General features: G+C 44.0%; 1 protein-coding gene across 3 annotated transcripts in view; it reads left to right on the top strand.

Moving 5' to 3' along the window:
* The window catches only part of LOC108118579 (protein amalgam), a 123,767-nt gene extending 118,332 nt beyond the window's left edge, over positions 1 to 5,435 (top strand). The window contains exons 6-7 of one of the 3 annotated variants that reach the window (XM_070281787.1): positions 2,355 to 2,399; positions 3,127 to 5,435. In XM_070281787.1, coding sequence (XP_070137888.1) covers positions 2,355 to 2,399; positions 3,127 to 3,245 — 164 coding nt within the window. In that variant the 3' untranslated portion in view covers positions 3,246 to 5,435. The remainder of the gene's footprint in view (positions 1 to 2,354; positions 2,400 to 3,126) is intronic. The other 2 variants (XM_017231338.3, XM_017231339.3) reach the window with 2 other exon arrangements.
* The last annotated feature ends 14,523 nt before the right edge of the window (positions 5,436 to 19,958 follow it).

Raw genomic sequence — 19,958 nt, 5'->3', positions numbered from 1 at the left:
AATGCGAATGCTCCACGTGAATGTTATGTTTATGTAAAGTGCAGGTCCCACAATGCCGGTCCCGCCGCACACCATCAAGTGCGAGTGGGCGGGCGGGGATGGCGTCCCGGAGACACTGTTGCTAGAGCTTATACTTCAATTTTTTGTTGCTGACTTGCCACAAGTGCTGAGTGCTTGTGCACAAAATCATACCAAACTGCATTATATGCCAGGTCCAACTTTTGCCTGCTCAGCCGGGCTTTAATCAGCAACAGGACCTTTAAGGACGCGGCCAAACCTCTTGACCAGGACGAATGCCAAGTGAGGGGCAAAACCCCACTGAAACAATGGAGGATAAATCTGTGCGGTCATCCCGATGTGTGTGCAGCACTGTTGAAATGTTGCAAGGGCAAACTTGAAAATCCGCGGCTACCTGCTAGTTGGGCAGCTTTTCGCGAATCTCTAATATACTCGCCCTGTGCTGCATCCCGAGCCAATTCTGGCCGCCGGCCACTGGCCACTGTGTCAGCTGTGCGAAAAATCGGATTTGCCTGCTGTGCTTACAAACACCACGATAACCATCACCACCGCCACCAGCACCAGAAAAAGCAGCGGCAGCAACATGCTGCAGCGGAAACAGCAAAATCCAACAAATCCATGTCCGTCCATGTCGATTGCATTCAGCCATTTGTATTTGTTGCCGCACCGCAATGCTATTACGTGAAAAGCGTGGGGAGGCGGAGTTCGAGGAGGAGTCCTCTAAAGCTTGGTTAGAACGAATCCGGATCCGAGTCGCAAACCGGACAGGTGCCGAAAGCCGGACCCTCGCCACTGCGGCGACATCGATGGCGGGCAAGCGCTTATTTAGCTGCACAAACGAGAAATCACAAGTGACGTTACGGGTTTTGTGCCGCCAACCGCAAGCAATAAAAGTCGCAACGAGCGACAGCCGTAGGGGACTTCGGCGGAACATTAGCCGGACAGCCACATGGTCACGATTGCAGGCACCAATCCTCCATGCTCTCTATAGTCCATCCCCCATCCACCATCCGCCATATACTCTATCGTCCATTTTTCCAGGACCTCGTTTACGGCGCATCACAGGTCCGTGGCCGCGTCTGTTTTCATTACAAAATTGCCAACGTTTGCCCGGCACCGCAATTGACAATTTGCTTTTATTTTATGTTGACAGTTGGGAAATTTATATGGTAATGCCGGTGTGTGCACGAGCGTGCCTCCATGGAGCATTGCATTTGATCGCCTCCCGCCGGCGAGGCAATTTTTCTTAGTCGCTTTACCGCCAGCCGCCGACTAAATGGCCAAATGAATGGAGAAATATGAAAGCCCCTGGAGAATAGATGCACTTAAAGAAATTGAAATGATTGTCACTATTTTTTTCTTATTTTAGTGCACTCTTGGTGAAATAGATTTATATGCAAGATTAAAGGCATCTTCTTTTGACATTTTCACTTTTTTTTTTTGGTTGCAAAGGTGTCATGTTGCGAGGCGTTGGCAGCCCAGATGCCTCAATAGATAAGCTGTCCCGGTTGCTAGCCAAACATGCCATGTGCAACATGCAACCTACATTGATATCTGTCTGCTTCAGTGCTCTCCTCAGCTTCGCTACTTTCCGGCATCCGATGTTGGCTGTCTATTAAAAGTGTCAGCAATCACTGAGTAACTTCGACGCCTGCCTCTCAGACTGGTTTCCGACTCCTGATGCCTTAGGTGTGGCCATCAAATATTTATAAGTTTCCTTACCGCCCGCCAGTGCAACTTCTGACAACCCTATCACGCTGAAGAAGCTTCGACATTTCATTAAAATCGATGTCTGTCCGATATGTATATGCACGGTTATATCTGGTATCTGGATGCTCTTAATTTACGTGTGTTTACTGAGTCGACGGCGCCTTTGAAGGCTTCCGCAGATCGGTTGTCCGACCAAATGCTCATTTGTCATTATTGACAGATGTTGCACGTTGCCTTTTTAATTGGCGGCCTTAACGAAATGAGCCGCCCGGCGAGGAATGACCTCGCCGTCAGTGGGTGGGCTTTCGTCCAGCCCGCTGACTTTTCCTGCCCACTTGATTGGCCACCTGCATCCACATCCGCAACGGCTTCGGCAACAGCAGTCGTCTGCGCAAAAGTAAATCCCTCTGATTGCAGATTGCACTTTAAGCGTTAATGATTTATTTACCCGCATGGATTTGATTTAAATGTCGGTTCGGGTACGAGCAGAAGTAAGGACTATCATTTATTAAAAACCCGCACAACAGGCTCCACACTCTGAAGAGTTCACTTTAAATTTCCCAATGCACTCCACTACTTTCAACTATCCTAATTTTCAACGACTCTGCTCCACGTACTAATTGCAGATGGACCTGTCGATCTGTCAACATATTTAAATCACGGTCTGTCAGGTTAGTCAGCCCTCTCTGTCTGCCCACTGTATCTTTCTCTCTCTATCTCATGCTTTCTCTTTCTTATTCTATACATCTCTGTCACGCTCTCTATTTGCATGTTTATTTCTGCATGATATTCATTTTATAATACCTTGTATATACGGCTCAATATTTGTGCTAAGCCGGCTTGAAATAAAAGAAATAAGAATAAAATTGGAAAAACCATTTGTATTGTACATATATATACATACATACGTATCTGTATAGAAACATTATATCCCCTGCGTGTATTTGCCGGAGCAGTTTACCAACTATTTGGCGTGCCATTTCCGTTTCCGTTTCGATTCTCGATCAACAACAGAAAACGAAAAGCTGAAAATCTGAAAAACCTGAAAACTAAAAACTGGGCATTGAACAAAAAATAAGTTTTAATGCGTGCCATTGAGAGTCCGTTTAGATGGCAGTAGTTTGTGTGTGTGAGTGCAGGTGTGCATGTGTTCGTGAGTATCTGTGTGTTTGAATGGTGGCTATTGAGTAAATTTCAATCTGTTGACTTGCATGCCCGAAACCAATTTTTTTTATGGCTATAACCCAATGAATATTGAAATGAATTTAATATGCGCTCTGGATTTTCTCTGTCTATGTATATTATGAATACCTCTCCAATGCTATTTTTTCTAGCGAGCTGATATCGAACGGATTAATAAAAACTGAATCTTTATCTATCTATCTCTCTGTGTTGCAGATAACGAGATGCGGGATCTGAGTGTGACTTTCTACGGAAGCAGCGCCATCAATCGACAGAAATTGAATCTCTTCGCCCTCAGTTCGGCCACCTTGACTCTGAGTTTACTTCTGGCCTAATTGCAGTCTTCAGTTGCCTGAGTTACGAATTTCACCGCCAATAGCAGTTACGTGAACCGATTTTGAGTTTTCGATTATTCGAGGTCGATGTCTACATACACACTCTAGTCGTAAATGGTAGCCTAAGAGATATATATACATATATGTATTACTAAGCGTATTTATAACATTCCTGCTACGATTTCTCATTGTTCGATTCGAATTTCTCAACCAAGCAAAGAGTTTAATGAATTAATCACAAAACCAAAAGACAAAAGAAAAATGGAACCATTATACATGTAACAATCAATGTAAAAGAGCATGCAACTGTTCAAACTACATAGGACCCATAAAAATTTTGCTAAATCGCAAAACTGCAACCTACTCACTCACATTCGCAGACCATTCCAGCACTCGAACCAGTGTACATAGATTTTATTGCATACTCTTAGGTATAAACTGCACCAAAGAAATAGTCACTCGACGGCGAACAAAACAAAATACACTTACATATGGCATATACCTAAAAATATATATAAATATATATAGTACGTATTTGGTGGAAGTTGAAAGTTAGTTGCCACTAGTGAGCCGTGGCTCCATGTAACGCGGCTCGCTTTGTCACAATGATCGGATAATTTGTAGTCGTATGCGAATAGTTAATTTAATTAATACATAATGCATATGAGCTAATTACCGGATACGCCATCTCAGCACCGCGCCACACTATCGCGTTTTAGTCAAATTTCAGATTAATGGGTAACATGCAGAAACAAATCGGTGAACTTTAACTAATTTGCATCGCCCGAGTTCAAGCCCGATGGCTTAGTGCAGACAGACAACAGAATTTTTTCCAGCTTTTTGCCAATTTGTATGTATGTAGCTGCTAAGTAGCTTAATTGACCGCAAAAATGCAATTAAATTAGTCAACAAACGTATTGATTTGGTATGTAAATTAATGTACTGCCACAGAAGCCCTGCCAGGAGGTAGGCACAGGCAGTAGCAGATCCGAGTAGCAAATAGTAACTTCCACATGGTTATTCGATTACGATTAGCAGTAAGTGTAAATAAATACGGGGATTGTGAGGGATGAGATGGGAAATGCAGATGGAGGCTTAGGAGGGATTGGATTGGAAGCACTGGAAGGTAGAATAGTAAATCGTAAACTTAATTAATATCCAAAGATACCCAAACACATGCCCCGAAATCCACACGAGGAGTGGCTAGCTCTCGGGCACTGAACAGGGTGTGGCCAAGGTTGTTTTTATGTAAATATATTGCACCACAGACATTTTTGGAATCTCATGATAAATGTACTTACCAGTTCGATAATCGTATTGTTGCTTCTGAACGCAAAACGGCACTGTATTGAATTTGGTTACCCGGCACCCTGTAATATCTGATTTTTTTAGCAAAACCAAACAAAACAAAATAAAAAACTGAAACCAAAGCCAACGGATAATGCACTTTAGAGCATAGTCGATAAACGTAATATTGTAATGAGATCTATTGAAAAGGAAGCCTACGTAATAAATGTATATTTACTTGATTTCTATAATAAACTCAGCCATATACGAGATAAACATTCAGCTTTTATAGGATCTAATAAATGTGAGGAAAAGCGGTCGGAAAAGGACCGAACCGGACCGGAAATTAGCATAGAATTATACATATGTGTAATTAATAAAATTAAACTGTCGATCGATTGGCCACACAAAAGCGTTAAGAGAATTAAACCGCATACCGCAAAATTTAAGATTTATGTTCAAGTGTATGTAAATGGATGTATGCCACAGTAAACGAACGATATGATAAACACCACTGATGAGAATATTACCGACTCCCCTTCCCCCCTTCGTCCCAGCAAAGTTGCTTTGGTCCAGCGACTGGAGCCCATCGATAAGTTAGCTAAATCTAAAGGATATCGGTACTCTAAATATATACATGTATGTACACCTGAATACATAGCGAATGAGCCGTTACTTGTATGTGTAATTTACAGCTTAGTTATAGTTTATACTTTACAGTTATTTTATTTGTTCGATTTTAGTGCTAGTATTGCGAAAATCGAGGGACACACGGCAGAGGGTGTGTGTACAATTCTACTTTAAAGTAATATACTAATACTAACCTACAACAGAACATTTTCGGTATTGGATGTATATGTGACTAGAAACGTATGTGTATGTATATTTGATTATTTTGTAAAATTTTTCAAAAACTATAAATAAAGTCTATATTACCATATAAATGTAAACCCAAGACTTCAACCTTTTCTCTGTTCTCTCATAATTTATGCATGCCCTCTGGGCCGTATTTTTCCACTTCTGATGTTAGATTGCCCCAGGACCGAGGACACTGAACGAGACACGGATGATGCTCATCAAGGACTCTTAGTCTCCCTATCGCCCTGTGTGGGGCAACATTTGGAGACATTGACAGGATAAACACAGTCACAGATAGAGCTACAGATGCATCGCCATCTCCATCTCTGTTTCCATCTTCAGATGGCGATGCAGATGCAGATGCTGATGATTCAGAGTACGGTGTGCATTCAAGTCGAGTGCACTGCTGTTGCAGGAGTTGAAGTTGCGTAAATGCAAACTTGGTTTATTTTATTTACTCCACCGGCTCACCTTTTGTATGTTTGTTCCCCGGTGATGGCTGTGTAGACATTTAAGTGAGCCGGCAGAGATGACGACCCACCCATTCTCGTCAGCCCACATGACGGAATGGAAATGAAAATGGAAAAGTTTTCAGGCTTCCTGACCCCCCCAATCCTGGTGCTCGGCTCTCGGCTGCCAGATTGGAGTAGCAATGGTTACATAAGCCAGCTGCCGTGCCTCACTGCCTGGCATTTCGAGGAAAAACTTTAAATGGAAAATTTGACAGACAGACATAACGGCATTTTAAATATGATCCCAGTCACATGTGCGTCCCTGCTGCATTGTGTGGCCATCAGACATCTAGGGGCGATCTGCCAGGCTGTGTGTTATGTGTTTGTTATGCAGAAAAACTTACTTTTGTGTGTACAATACATGTATAGTTGGGAAAATCTATTTCCAACAAATTGAAAACTCCTGACAGCTAATGAAATTCCAGGTAAGTATTAGGGAACGTGCCGATGGCTTTAGCAATCCTCCCAGCTATGTGTGTGGCATAATATTACCGCTCTAGTGTCTCTATTCGCCTCAAGTATAATTTGCTTGTTAAATAATCTTGAAAAAATAAATATATATAATTTGCCCAAAACGAAACAAATTCGAGAGAGGAGCGGGAACAAAGCACTGGAGGAGGGAAGCGGAGGCAAATTGCAAGGTGCAAATGGCATGAAATTACCGCAAAGAACTGGCGACCCAAAATGGCTTCCCCTCGTTTTCCACAGAAACGAAAGTGAATTCGGGGCTAGGGGAAAGTGGTAGAGGAGCGAAGAGTAAGGGGAAGGAGTGCTGGGGTAAACAGAACCAAAACAAGGCTACGGAATCCTTGCACACGTACATACCAACACTACCAACACATGTAGGTATGAGCACATGTGCGTGTGTGCACCTCATTTCCGGTCATTGTTTTTGGCTCGAACAAAAGTCTGCTGTGCTGCTTGCTGGAACTGTCGTTGGTACAGGTCCTGCTTCTGTTACACTGGAAATTATAATAATTAACATTTTTAATTAAAAATTTCATAAAGAGAGTATATAAAAGGCAGTATCTTATTCTTTACATAATTGAGTATCAGTATTTATTAAATATAGGTAATACCTATTAGGTATTCGATATTAATAATTATTAATTTACTTCGTAACTCCCATTTTGTACTGTTTACCTGTAACATACTTCTTCTGGTTCTGGTTGTGGTTCTGGGACCTGTTCTCAATGCCATTCTCGTTGCCGTAGTCGAGCCTGTTCCACTTCCTGTTGTCGTTTGGCTGCTGTTTTCACGTTATGAGCTACTTGTTGTCCTGCTGCCTGGGCCCACACACACGCATGCACTCGTAGGCCTCTGCATGTGTGTGACATGTTTACATAAAGTCCTTTACTGCTTCTAATGCATTATGGCAACAACACGAACGCCACTCGACGTTGCCTGAATTTATCGTACTATTCGCTGCGAGTGTGCGAGTATGTTTGAAATACCACAGACGACACATCCTACCAACAAAGACACACACGGCACAAACATACACTCACACCGCTGCATAAATATTTGCATGCGATATTTATTATGCTAAAAATAAGCCAAGATTTAAAAGGAGACGAAATAAGGCCAACTTTGCAGGAGCCGGTCGACATCAACACCAAACCAACACCGAGTTGCAGGTGCGAGGTGCATAATGAAAGCATTAGAAAGCTGGGGAGAATATACAAATGTCATGACAACTCTCACTCAAGCAGCCTTCACACCTGCCGAGCCCGACGCTTTGCATTTTCGCCTTTGAATTTTCGCGTTGCACCAGCAGCAGCACCAGCCATTCGCCAGCTATTCGCATTTTCCCCTTTGTGCGACCGGAAGTGGGTCACGTATGCGCCTTAGTCTCCGGCCAAGACAAAGCCAACTGCCGGGGCTCTACGGGCTGTAATTAAGCCCGCCCGCAATGATGACGGGCACGGGCTCGACATTTGTTCCTGAAGTGCCACCTTCACCGCCGCCTCCGCCTCCACATCCGCCGGATGCCAGCTACTCGAGAATAGCATTGGAATGGCGGGGGAAATTAACTTAAATTTTAAAAGCTTAATTCGCTTGCCTAAGACGCCTGTAATGCGTTTAGCGATAGGCATTTGCATGCTTTTAGCAAAGCCAAGCCAAGCCGAGCCGCATCCCCAAACAAAACAGCGTCGAACAAAAGGGAAAACAAGGAGCCGGAATATAAAAACAAAGGCTGGGCGGCAATCTTGCTGAAGCGACAGAAAAAAAATAAATAAAGAAAAGTGCCAAGCTGCTAAATCCATTTTGCAAGCAAAACCCATCCACCCACCATCCTGCCTGGCAGCCTGGAAGCCTGGCTGCGTGTAACAAGTGCCACTCAAAACGGCTGGCTGGAAACAATGAAGGCAGAAAGCACTTAATAGGCTGCCACAGAGCCGTTGACATGGCCATTTATATGCCGCAGCTTGGCAGCGATTTTAATTCATAATGCAAGGATAAGAAAGGCTGTCCCTGCCCAGGCTTCAGGATGTGTCAGTGTTGCAACACTCACCTCTAATCTCGACAGAATGCTCGTCCTGTCACCTATTCATCTCTACTATAACATGGTGCTGTCCTCCAGTCTGAAATCTACACCATTTTCGAATCGATTCCAGATCAATCTCTGTACATTGGCCCGGCGGCGCCATGTCAGTCCGTCAAGGATTTCTAAAATGCTTGAATGGAATCATTTTGCATAGCAACCAGGCTTCAACCAGCACATCAAACTGACAGGAATACCGAATTCCATGATGATTCCAAATGTAATTAATAAACTTAACTCCTACAAGGCCGAATTCTATTTTTCCTATTAGGCAAAAGTTAATTTTTGTTTTTCGATTCCATTTCTTTCAATCCTTCTTAATTAACTGAATGGCAATCCTATCCTAACGAGACGAAAAACATCGATTGGGTACCCCATTGTTGCTGGCCAACTGGCCGTGCCGGTTATTCATAAAAATTTTTCTGTTGAAACGGGCTGGGAAATCTGTCATGAATCAAGCCAACAAGCCAGGGCATTGTGTCTTTGTTTGCTCTTTAAATTGGGACATCGCAACGTATACGTAATATCATTTATAAATACGCCTAACAACATGGGCACCCTCCCACACGTATTGATGTGAAGCTAATGCGACCCCAGAGAATGACTGGCCGGCAATCGGAGTAGGTGGTGGTAGTCCTGTGGCAGTCAGGCTAGGGCCAGGGGCAGGGCTGTAGCAGGATCTGGCACAGGAGCGCTAACGAGCTGTGCCTTGGCTGCAATTGTTGCCAGAGCTGAATGCCAAAGCAAATAGCAGCTGAGGGGCAACTGAAACTAAAGTCAAATGCAGCAAAAAGAATTGTAAAAAACGAGCCAAGAGCAACATACAACAAATGGCAAGTTTGGCCGGCGCCAGGGACACCAAAGGCAACCAGCGATGGGAGGGATTTCAGAACTGGGCGTGGCTAAAGAGGACTGGTGGCGGTGGTGCTGGGGGTATACCACATAGCAGCAGCAAAATCAGAAAATCCGATTTGCATGGATTTGTTGGTTTCTTTTGTTGGCGCAGAGTATCCTTGCCACTGACGCCGATGCTGTTGCTACTATTATGTTGCACAGAATTGTTGCTGTTGCTTTTTACTATTGCCGTTGACTTTGTTATTTTTTCTTAATGTCTGCTCAATGAAAAAACGGCTAGCAATTCCACAGTATCCCTGTTGCCTCCGGCATCGCACCGCCTTTGGTGCCCCGCTGAATTTTGTTTGTTTGTTTGTTTCTGCTAAATTGTGTTTTCCCTGTTCATTCATTCGTTTGGCTTCCCCATCCGTTTTCTCTGGCTGCGGAATTTTTCAGTGATTTTACATGTAAGCATCCTTGTGAGCTCTGTGGCATGTCCACAATTGAGGCAACCACTCCGAGTCCTTGCCCTCGTCGCAATCCCAACAGGATCCGCTTCGCCTATCGTCCATCTCGAATCCCTGTCCGATTTTATATGTTTACCCCCCGCTTACAGTTTTCTTTCCTGTTTCTCCCTATTTTTAAGCTCGCAGTTCGTGGAACGAACGGGGTATATTGTTTTCGCTCATAAAGACGTTTTTCCAAATAAATGTTTAGAAAATGTATTCAAAAGTCTCATCAACGGGGGATTTCTTCTTTTAGAGAAAAAGGATTAAATAAGACAATTCAAGATTTTTTCATTCCTTTCTGCTATGAGACCATCTATTTTGTTTAGTCCTGAACTTTCTTTTTATGCATTTGCTGAGTAGCTTGATTAAATTTTTAAAATCTATCTAAATCCATCTAATTCTTAATTCTAAAGATTAAGAACTTATTTATTTTTTACTGGGTAATCTCAAGTCTTACCAACAAATATGATTTTATATCCTTCTTTCAGGACCTCGGGCAATTCCCGTGGAGTAAGCGTCAACCAAGTTGTCGTTTTGGACTGTTACATACACCCTTTTAGTGGGGGTGGCAAGCGTACCTCCAGTTGCAGCTCCAGGTCCTTTTTCCAGTTGCCAATTGTTCGATTTCTACTGCACACTGTTGCTCCCACGTCCCTTTTCGCCCGAGTGTGGCCGTGTGTGTGCGGATGAGTGGGAGCTATGGTGTTGTCCTACAAGGATTTCCCTTGTACAATAACGTAATCTACATAATTTTCTTTCAGTTTGGTTTCTCTCATGTCTCTCATGTCAACATATCCCACACCGTTTTTCAATTTTTGTGGCCAGCATTTGACTTTGGTTTGTCCTTGCGCCACTCCGGGCACTCACTTGTTGCCACCACCCGGTGGATGGGGCAATGGGTGGGTGTCCTCCCCCGCATGTGGCAGCATGTGTTCGCCTTCCGGCAGCAGAAAGTACGGAAAGTAAGGAGAGTATGGAACAGAGTTGGCTTGGTTGGTTTCTGGCGTGTTTGGCCAACTGCATCTGACCCGCTTCGCCTCCCCGGCCGCGTTGCACTCTCCCCCATCCGTCATGGTTCACTTGCCGGCAATCGCATTATTATGCGGGACATTGTGGCCGGCTTTCAGCGTCGCCATAACAGGGCCAACAACGAAAACAACAGCAGCAGAGCAACAAGAGGCAGGAAAACTTTGCACACACGGCTGAAGCCATAATCCATCATAAGTTAAAATGCCTAACCCATTTGCAGCGAAGATCCCTTTGGCGGAGGTCCATTGTTTGCTCAGCCGAGCTCAGCTCAGCTCGACGGCCAATTGTTGATGGAAATCCATTTCATTTTAACATGCTGGCCAGCCCAGCGGCCGCAATTAGTGCACATCCAGTGCAGGGAGCACTTACTTAACTTGGAGGCATGATCGGAAGACCGGGGGACACCGGGAGAACCGGGTAGCCAGCCAGGTCAGTTCGGTGGCAGTGCGACGCCGGGTCCGTTGTCCAAATACCGGGCTGTCCGCCCGTCCAGCTATCCAACTGTCCGACTGTCAAGCGCTTGTTGCCACAGAGCCTCCAAGTCCGGCGCACGGGGCACATGGCACATGCATGCAACGTCGTCGCCATCGCCGTCGCCATCGTAGTATCTGGACGTTGTCAGGCAGCTGCCAGCTGAAGTGGCATTAACTTCTCTGTGCCTGTCTCTCTCTCCCTCTCTATTGCTTCCTCTTTCGCTCTTGTTGTCGGCTCTCGGCTTAGCAGATTCCAGTGCTGGGCTTACGTTTTAATACTTATTTCTATTGTTCACTTTAACTTTCTTGGATATTCCCAGAATAGCACCAGCCTGCTCGGAATAGCTTTTGTTCTTTAATTTGGAATTTAATACTTTTTTGATTAATTATTTCTATTAACCAGATTAACAATAAGCTAATTAACTTAAAATATTATTCTTATTCGTATGACTTCAGCTTTTGAATAATCAGGTTAATTATTATGATTAAAGCATAGGTATAATTAAACTCGAGTTAAAAACATTTCTCACAATTAAGTTGTACCAGATCTTGGAGCCATAAATTCATTTGGAGTGCAGGGATTTCGTGGCAAATCGCTTCATTTAACCAGGCCCCGTAAATTGCACACTTGGCCCTTCAATAGAATTCAGAGCAGAGCCTAACAAAGTGCCACAATTTTCTAATTACAGGCGCAGTGTGTGCGTGCCCCGGCCAAAGGCACGCAACCTGAGCGTATGCAACAAGCGCCAAACTGCCGCATTAAATTAATTGAAAAATCAGAAAAGTAAATAATGAAAAAGCCGGACAGGTGGGCGGGCACTGAGGAGTGGTTTGGGCCATGCGGCCAAAGGGGAGTGGCTTGTGGTGTGCAGTGAAAAGTGCAAATTAAGGAAATTCAGCACACGACAAAATCGAATAAACAGAGGACCAACTTTGAGTCGGGTCGAAAGAGGTCGCCAAAGGGGTCGAGTGTGCCGCCGGCACATGCAACTGCAAAGTGAGAGCCGGCTCGAGTACGGGGCCTTCGCCGGGCTCAAATAAACCCGTAGCGCGCAACCCGTAATCCTACACCCTATACCCATATCCGAGAACCCCCGATGGGACGTGAGGTCGGGCGCCTGTTCATTAATCAAAACAATTAACGAGGCCGCATTTGCGCGACATTTCCTTTTTTTGTGAAGTGGCCGCCCGCACGTAGCCGAAAAATAATGAGCAGACATATTTAGCGCCCCGACATTATGGACTGAAAACCTACGAGTGTCCCTGTGTCCCTGCGCCTCGGCCAGACCATAACCAATGGTTATATCCGCAAAAACCATAACAATAACCAATTTGTCAAGCACGTTGACCACATCCACAAATTCTGGCAACGCCCCCCAGGCACGCCCTCCCATCCGAAATGGCTCCGTTTCGCCACGCCGTGCCACTTATGCCAGGAAAACATAAATTTCATGCCAAGGAGCTAGCCGCCCCCGCTACTACCTCCCGCTCGCCTCCTCCTCGGGCGGAAAAAGCTCCATAGCTGCCTCCTCTCACGATTTCCGGTTATGAGAAATGGCTGCCGCGATGCTTCTGCCGATGTCAGAGCTGCATTTCCCGTTCAACTTAATTTCTGGTCCTTGCCGCGGAGCCAATAATCCTTCATCTTTTTCCAAAAGAAGCTTGAATGTGACTTGATCTTGAATACAGGAAATATGTAATGCAACGAGATTGATTCTTATATGTAGGGAAGCGATACAGAAAAGGTGGTTCCCATGGGACTGAATGCAAGTATCTAAGTGCCTCCGCTCTCTCCCAAACACTGTAAGCTGGCAAATGGGGCGTATACTCGATCTCACAATTAAACCAATTTTATATTACGTATACGCCTCGTATTGCAGCTAAATAGCCATAATTCGGATATTACTTATCCGAACGACGAATTTTATGCCTTCCCGTTCTTACATCTTCGAGTAGCATCATTTTTAATCAAAATCTGGCCATCTAAAATCTGACCCAATTTTTTCAATTTTTCCAAGGGGTAACATCATGATTTTGGCCAAAAATTGGGTCAAAATTTTGTTTTGCGATTTGAACCATATTTTGATGCAGATCGACGATACTAAGTTCCCTGAAATGTAAATGGTACTCCTTTTTGATATCCGATACGTATTGCCTAAAATATTTAATAAAAACTGACTCAAAATATGATGTTTTGGACACCTATTGTCTTAACTTTGTCGACAGGCTTTCCGCCTCGATATTTTTCAGGGAAATGGCCATAACTTGGTCAATCCTTGTCGTATCGAAGAATGTTATACCTTCCCGGTCTTATATCATCGAGTAGCATCATTTTTAATCAAAACCTGGCCAACTAAAATCTGACCCAATTTTTTCAATTTTTCCAAGGGGTAACATCATGATTTTGGCCAAAAATTAAGTCAAAATTTTGTTTTGCGATTTGAACCATATTTTGATGCAGATCGACGATACTAAGTTCCCTGAAATGTAAATGGTACTCCTTTTTGATATCCGATATGTATTGCCTAAAATATTTAATAAAAACTGACTCAAAATATGATGTTTTGGACACCTATTGTCTTAACTTTGTCGACAGGCTTTCCGCCTCGATATTTTTCAGGGAAATGGCCATAACTTGGTCAATCCTTGTCGGATCAAAGAATGTTATACCTTCCCGGTCTTATATCATCGAGTAGCATCATTTTTAATAAAAACCTGGCCAACTAAAATCTGAACCGATTTTTTCAATTTTTCCAAGGGGTTTCCAAGGTGATTTTGGCCAAAAATTGAGTCAAAATTTTATTTTGCGATTTGAACCATATTTTGATGCAGATCGACGATACTAAGTTCCCTGAAATCTAAATGGTACTCCTTTTTGATATCCGATACGTATTGCCTAAAATATTTAATAAAAACTGACTCAAAATATGATGTTTTGGACACCTATTGTCTTAACTTGGTCGACAGGCTTTCCGCCTCGATATTTTTCAGGGAAATGGCCATAACTTGGTCAATCCTTGTCGGATCAAAGAATGTTATGCCGTCCCGTTCTTACATCTTCGAGAAGCATCATTTTTAATCAAAATCTGGCCATCTAAAATCTGACACGATTTTTTCAATTTTTCTAAGGGTAACATCATGATTTTGGCCAAAAATTGGGTCAAAATTTTGTTTTGCGATTTGAACCATATTTTGATGCAGATCGACGATACTAAGTTCCCTGAAATGTAAATGGTACTCCTTTTTGATATCCGATACGTATTGCCTAAAATATTTAATAAAAACTGACTCAAAATATGATGTTTTGGACACCTATTGTCTTAACTTGGTCGACAGGTTTTCCGCCTCGATATTTTTCAGGGAAAGCCATAACTTGGCTAATCCTTGTCGTATCGAAGAATCTTATGCCGTCCCGGTCTTATATCTCCAAGTAGTATAATTTTTATTTATATTCATCAATTATAATTATTAATAATAATTATTATCAGCAATAATTATTGCTATACATATTTAGATAAAATATTTTAATTCATTTCCATGAATATTCATGAAATGTTAGTTTTTTCATATCCGATATCTTATAAAAAATGTCTTTAAGGTGAAATAAAAACTTACCTAAAATATGATTTTTTGGCCGCCCACGAAGTAAGCCTCAGGTTATTCCACCTTGGGAAACACGAATCTTATTATTTCTTAAGTTTATTAAGAATTTTTTTAAAGGTCACCCTGAAGAATGTGGACGAAATTTTGAAAGCAATTCCGCAACATTTCGCGCATTTTATTCGGGACCTGTATCCCGGGCTTAATGCTCCTGGAACCCATCCATCCAGTCTTGGCCTGATTGCAGTTGATAATCAAAGAAAACGGACAGCAGGCAGCAATGGCAACGGCTGGTTACGACAACTGCCACCGTAAGTGGCAAGCGGCTCAGGGGCTGGGTCCGTCCTTATCCTGTTGTGCTGCCACTGTCTGCTTCGTTTATGCAACAATTAAAATTCGCAATGAGCGTGATTGTAAATTAAAAGAGATAAAAAAATATGTCACATGTGCGGGTTGTTTGTTCTCCGTCCTACCCGATTGTGTGTCAGTATGTGTGTTTTTTTTCTGAATCCTCCCCATGAAATATGCTGCGGACTTTTATTTATGATTTCCGTTGATAAATACGCTGCAATCTCCGCCAACCAAGCCCACTGGCCCGCCTCAGCCTCAGGTAAATAAAAAACGGAACACAAACCGAGTTATCGAAAACATGCAACACGATGAGCGAGCACGGGGCAACTTCCTGTTGAATTTTTCAGCAGCAGCCTTGACACCTGCCACTGCTGGCAAACTTTGCAATTAACTGGCCCGCGGCAACTAAGTTTAATGCAGCTGATGTTGCACTTGCCGTTGCTTAAGTTGCAAGCAGAACGGTGTCTTTTTGGACCTGCATCTGATGGCCAAAGGCGAGTCGTTTCCTTAACTTTTAATTATTTCGTGAAATGCGAAAACGGGAATTGCATTTCGACGCAGCTCGAGACTCGAAATGTGAAACTGCAATCGCCTGACTGACCCCGTTGGCTATCCCCCCTTTTGTCCCGTCTCACCCCACATTTTACAGTGGCGTTTATTTTATTTACCCAGCGCCATGCAATCTCAACTTGCAGCCTTGTAAATCAGTCAGTCAGAGCCGAGTGCCAAGGTGAGGGTGAGCCGTGACTCCTTTTGGTCCTTGGGCCGCTGCATGTCCGTCCCCACACCGAGCTCCGCCATCTGCTACTGCTGCTGCTGCTGCCAGCATATTTGTTTTGTTGTAAATCACAAGGAGCAACAGCAAAGCGAAAATGTTGCATGCTGCCCAGGATCGTCGTCCACCACTACACATGCCACTTTACACCCGGCGCAAACACGATTTTCATTTGTATAGCACACACCGGAGGAGCAGTAGACCCGGAGAGGTATGCAACGGGAGGCAGGGATGGCTGCTGTGTTATTTATGCAGACCCTATACCTCTCTATCTCCCCGCTGTCACGTCCTTCCCCGAACCGCCCAATCCCATTTCATTTCCAGCGGCATCGAAGGCAACGCGGATTGCTTGTTTCTATTTTTGCAATATTTTTTCTTTTGCCGCCGCCGCTGCTGCTGCTGTTGCTGTTTAACAAAGCGCATAAATTCGCTTGCAACTGTGTCCTCAGGGGGGGTTGGGTGGCTGGCTGACCTGCAGCCCACCCACTGCCACTTTGCCACCCACTGGCCCACCTCCTGCTGCTGATCAGAGTCCCGCCAAGTGTTCGTTTCGGCTTGCTGCGCTTTCTCATCTGCCTTTCGCCTGTTCCGAGGGTCCGTTTTTTGCCTGTTTCTGTTTCTGTTTATACTTTTTTTTTTGGTTTTATTTGCAAGCTGGTTTGTTTGTTTGCCAGTGAGCTGGTCAAAACGATTTTTGCCTTGGCTCGTTGGCGCTACCAACCCCAAGCCCAACCCCATAACCATATGCAAAATGTTACTTTTTCTTGCTTTTCCTGTTGCCTTGGCTGTTGCTTGCTTGGTTGGTCGGTCGGTCGGTCGGTCGGTTGTTGGGTTGTTTGGTTGTTTTTGCCCCTTATCTGCACCCAGTTTCACCGCCCCTTTCTTGCTCTGCGGAGCCCTCGCTAAATATAATAAAAAATAACGCTTGCAACTTAATCTCTGACAGCTCGTTACCCGTTTGCATGAGCACGATATTCATGAGCTGCTAAGCTCGAGTTACAGTTACTTGGCTATCGCAGCCATCCCAGCTCCATCGCACCACCCAGCCCAGCACCACCTAGCTGCGAACCACACAAATCGCTCAATCGCCATAAGACCGAGCTAGCACCGCAAGTATTTGTCACTGATTGCCAGAGCTATTGTTTCAACTGACGCATAAAGGAAATTATATTTATGCATTTTCACGATTTCTGCAGCTCAGCTCATGTGACTTTGACATTTCGATTGAGTTACCCGACTCACCTGGCCAGGCTGCCTGCCCACCTAGCAGGTGTGACAAAGTACTACTCCACGTGCATTTGGGCGTGTAATTCGAGCCGGGTCCGGGTCCTGCCATTTAATTTATATAATTATCAGTGCTGGAAGAGCGCCAAGGGGTCAACTGTGCACACGATAAGCGACTTTCAGTTGAGACCTGACACTGGCTCGATAAGGAGTAACAAGCACAAACACTAGCACACTCGCACACACACACCATACAAACACAATCGCACAATTAGCGCTGGCTAAAACGCACACACGCACGCATTTATATTCCCACACTCGCCCGGCAGCCATTACGCATTCATTGGTCTGCAGGGACTTCATTGTTGCGGGCAGCAGCTGCGTGCTGCCAAAACCAAATGAGCAATTGACTGTTGCCACACCCCAGCAACAGCACCACCCTACAGATCCCAGGCCCCGAAACCCAAAACCCAAAGCACACCAATCCCACCCACTGACCTTCCCCAGCGGCACGGCCCTTCTGCTTGGTCTGCATTATCTCTTGGCGTTTTAATGTGTCGGTTTGTAAATAATTGCAAAAAACACATAAATTATGTATTTTAATTTACATTTATTCTGCGCGTATTTTCAATGAAACTGTTACTTGGCCGCAGCTCAGGCAGACAAGCATGTTAATTTATTGTTGCATGCCCGATTCTTCCGCCCTGACATTAAATAATTGTGCATTTATATGATTTAATTTGTGGCCGCTGGCCAAAGGCCCCAGCCCGTCGAAGCGGCAGAAATGTCCCGCCGGCTCTGACTAATTGCGAGGACCAGAAGGCAGGACCTCATTCAGGATTCGCCAGATCCGAATTCGGTTCGGCGTCCTCGGATTGGGGTTACTGGGTTAACGCAGATCGATTTCTCGACCACAACTGCATTGCTGGAAGCACTTGAAAAATAATAATATTTAAATTTTTAAAATTGATAAAATGTATATAAGAATAACTCAAATATTTTCAGTAAAATGTGTGGTTTAGCACGAGCATGAGTTTTTAAAAAAGGTTTAATCCCAAATGTTGTTTTTACTCTTCTGCTAAAACTACAAATTCTTTACCTTAATCCTTTTAAATTTAAATGAGAATTTCCTTGCTCAACAATATCCATTTCCTTCAAGGGATCAAATAAAAGTATAAATATTTATGAACTATTGCATTTCAAGCTCCTAAAGTCGAGCTTTTAATTTATATTTAAAATGAATCCTCAACAACAACTGTTTCTGCCACAGATATATTCCATTTTTTGATAAATGTTTTTGGCAAGTGTTGCGGAGAAGTATGAGAAGGCCACAGAAACAAGACCGATATAAACCAATATGTGGATCCGAAATGGCTGCCTTCACTGCTGCTCTGTGGGGGAGTGCCCAAATAAATAGATGATGAATGTGCAACCGCAGAGGCCTCTCCTCCGTCTGGCAGGATCTAGCATCCACATGTGTTGCCATTGAATGAGCCGGTGTTTGTGCCGGATTTAATTTGGATACTTTGCAGAAATGTCGGTGTGCCTGAGTTGCATTTTTTGTGCGGTTCGATTCATTTCAGCTTGGCTCATAGCTCCAGTTTAGCCCGGCATTTAGCCTTGGCCACGGAGAACTGTAACATTTCCAGTTCGAGACGACCAGGACGATCAATCGAGCGTCAGCAAAGCGGGAAATGAAGCGTGTCCGGCTCGGGGCGCTCTGTTGTCCCTGACAACTCCGGAGGTGGGAGTGGCAGAATTACTTACAAACAAATAGGTATAAGTGGAAAGTTTCTCAACAATTTCTTCTCCTTCAGCCAACGCCGCTGCCATCGCCGCCTTTACTTTCCGCTCCTGCCACATGTAAGCCTTGGCGGCAAAGGCAAAAGTCGTTAAAAGTTTATGAAAGTCAAACAGAGGAACGTGCTGAATGAAAGAGCCAGGCCAGCGAGAAGACGAACAAGCTAAAAAAAGAATGAAGACCAGAAATTTTTATAAAATAACTAAGCGCAACGAAACGTGGCCCGATGGTCAGCGGACGGCGATTTCAGCCTGGACATCCCCTGGGCAATCGTGTTTCTGATGATTATGTCCTAAAATTTACTAAAATATTGACACAGACCTTACAGTATAAACCATCTTGGGGGGCTTATAATTAAAGTTTTCAATAAGGCAACTTGTAATCCCATTTCCTTTATTTATGGTAGAGCACTAGCAAGTCACCACAATTCCTTTTAGCATTTCGCCTGGAAATGTTTGCAATTTTTTATAGAGCGCCACAAATGCGAAGATGGCAAACAACAATGACTCGACGTCGGGGGCTTGAGAACGTTGTCAAGCGCCATTTTCCGCTTGCAAAATGATTTGATGGCAGCGGCATATCCGCCTCAAGTCCAAGTACACTTGCCTTGCCCGTTTCCGGCGCCTGGGCCCTCAACTCCGCTGTAGTTCGTTCCGCCCTGGTTGCGCTGCATGCCATAATCTTTCATATTGCCCTGCTGCCATGTCAGTTTTTGCATTATAACTCCGGCTGGTCAGATGAGTTGTTGGCCAACATTATCAATTTGTGCGCCCCAACTTTGTATTTAACTTTTGGCTTTCCACTTTCTTAGCCATCAAGTTTTTTTCATTCTTATTTTTTATTTTATTTTTTTGTTGGCAGAAGCGGTGGAAAACCTTTTCCATGTGCCGCCTCAGCCACCTGGCTGAGAAGAAA

The sequence above is a fragment of the Drosophila bipectinata genome, chromosome 3R (genome assembly GCF_030179905.1).
Source record: "Drosophila bipectinata strain 14024-0381.07 chromosome 3R, DbipHiC1v2, whole genome shotgun sequence".
Classification (NCBI taxonomy): Eukaryota; Metazoa; Arthropoda; class Insecta; order Diptera; family Drosophilidae; genus Drosophila; species Drosophila bipectinata.
The sequence above is the reverse complement of the archived record's forward strand: the minus strand, read 5'-3'. Positions and strand labels throughout refer to the sequence as shown.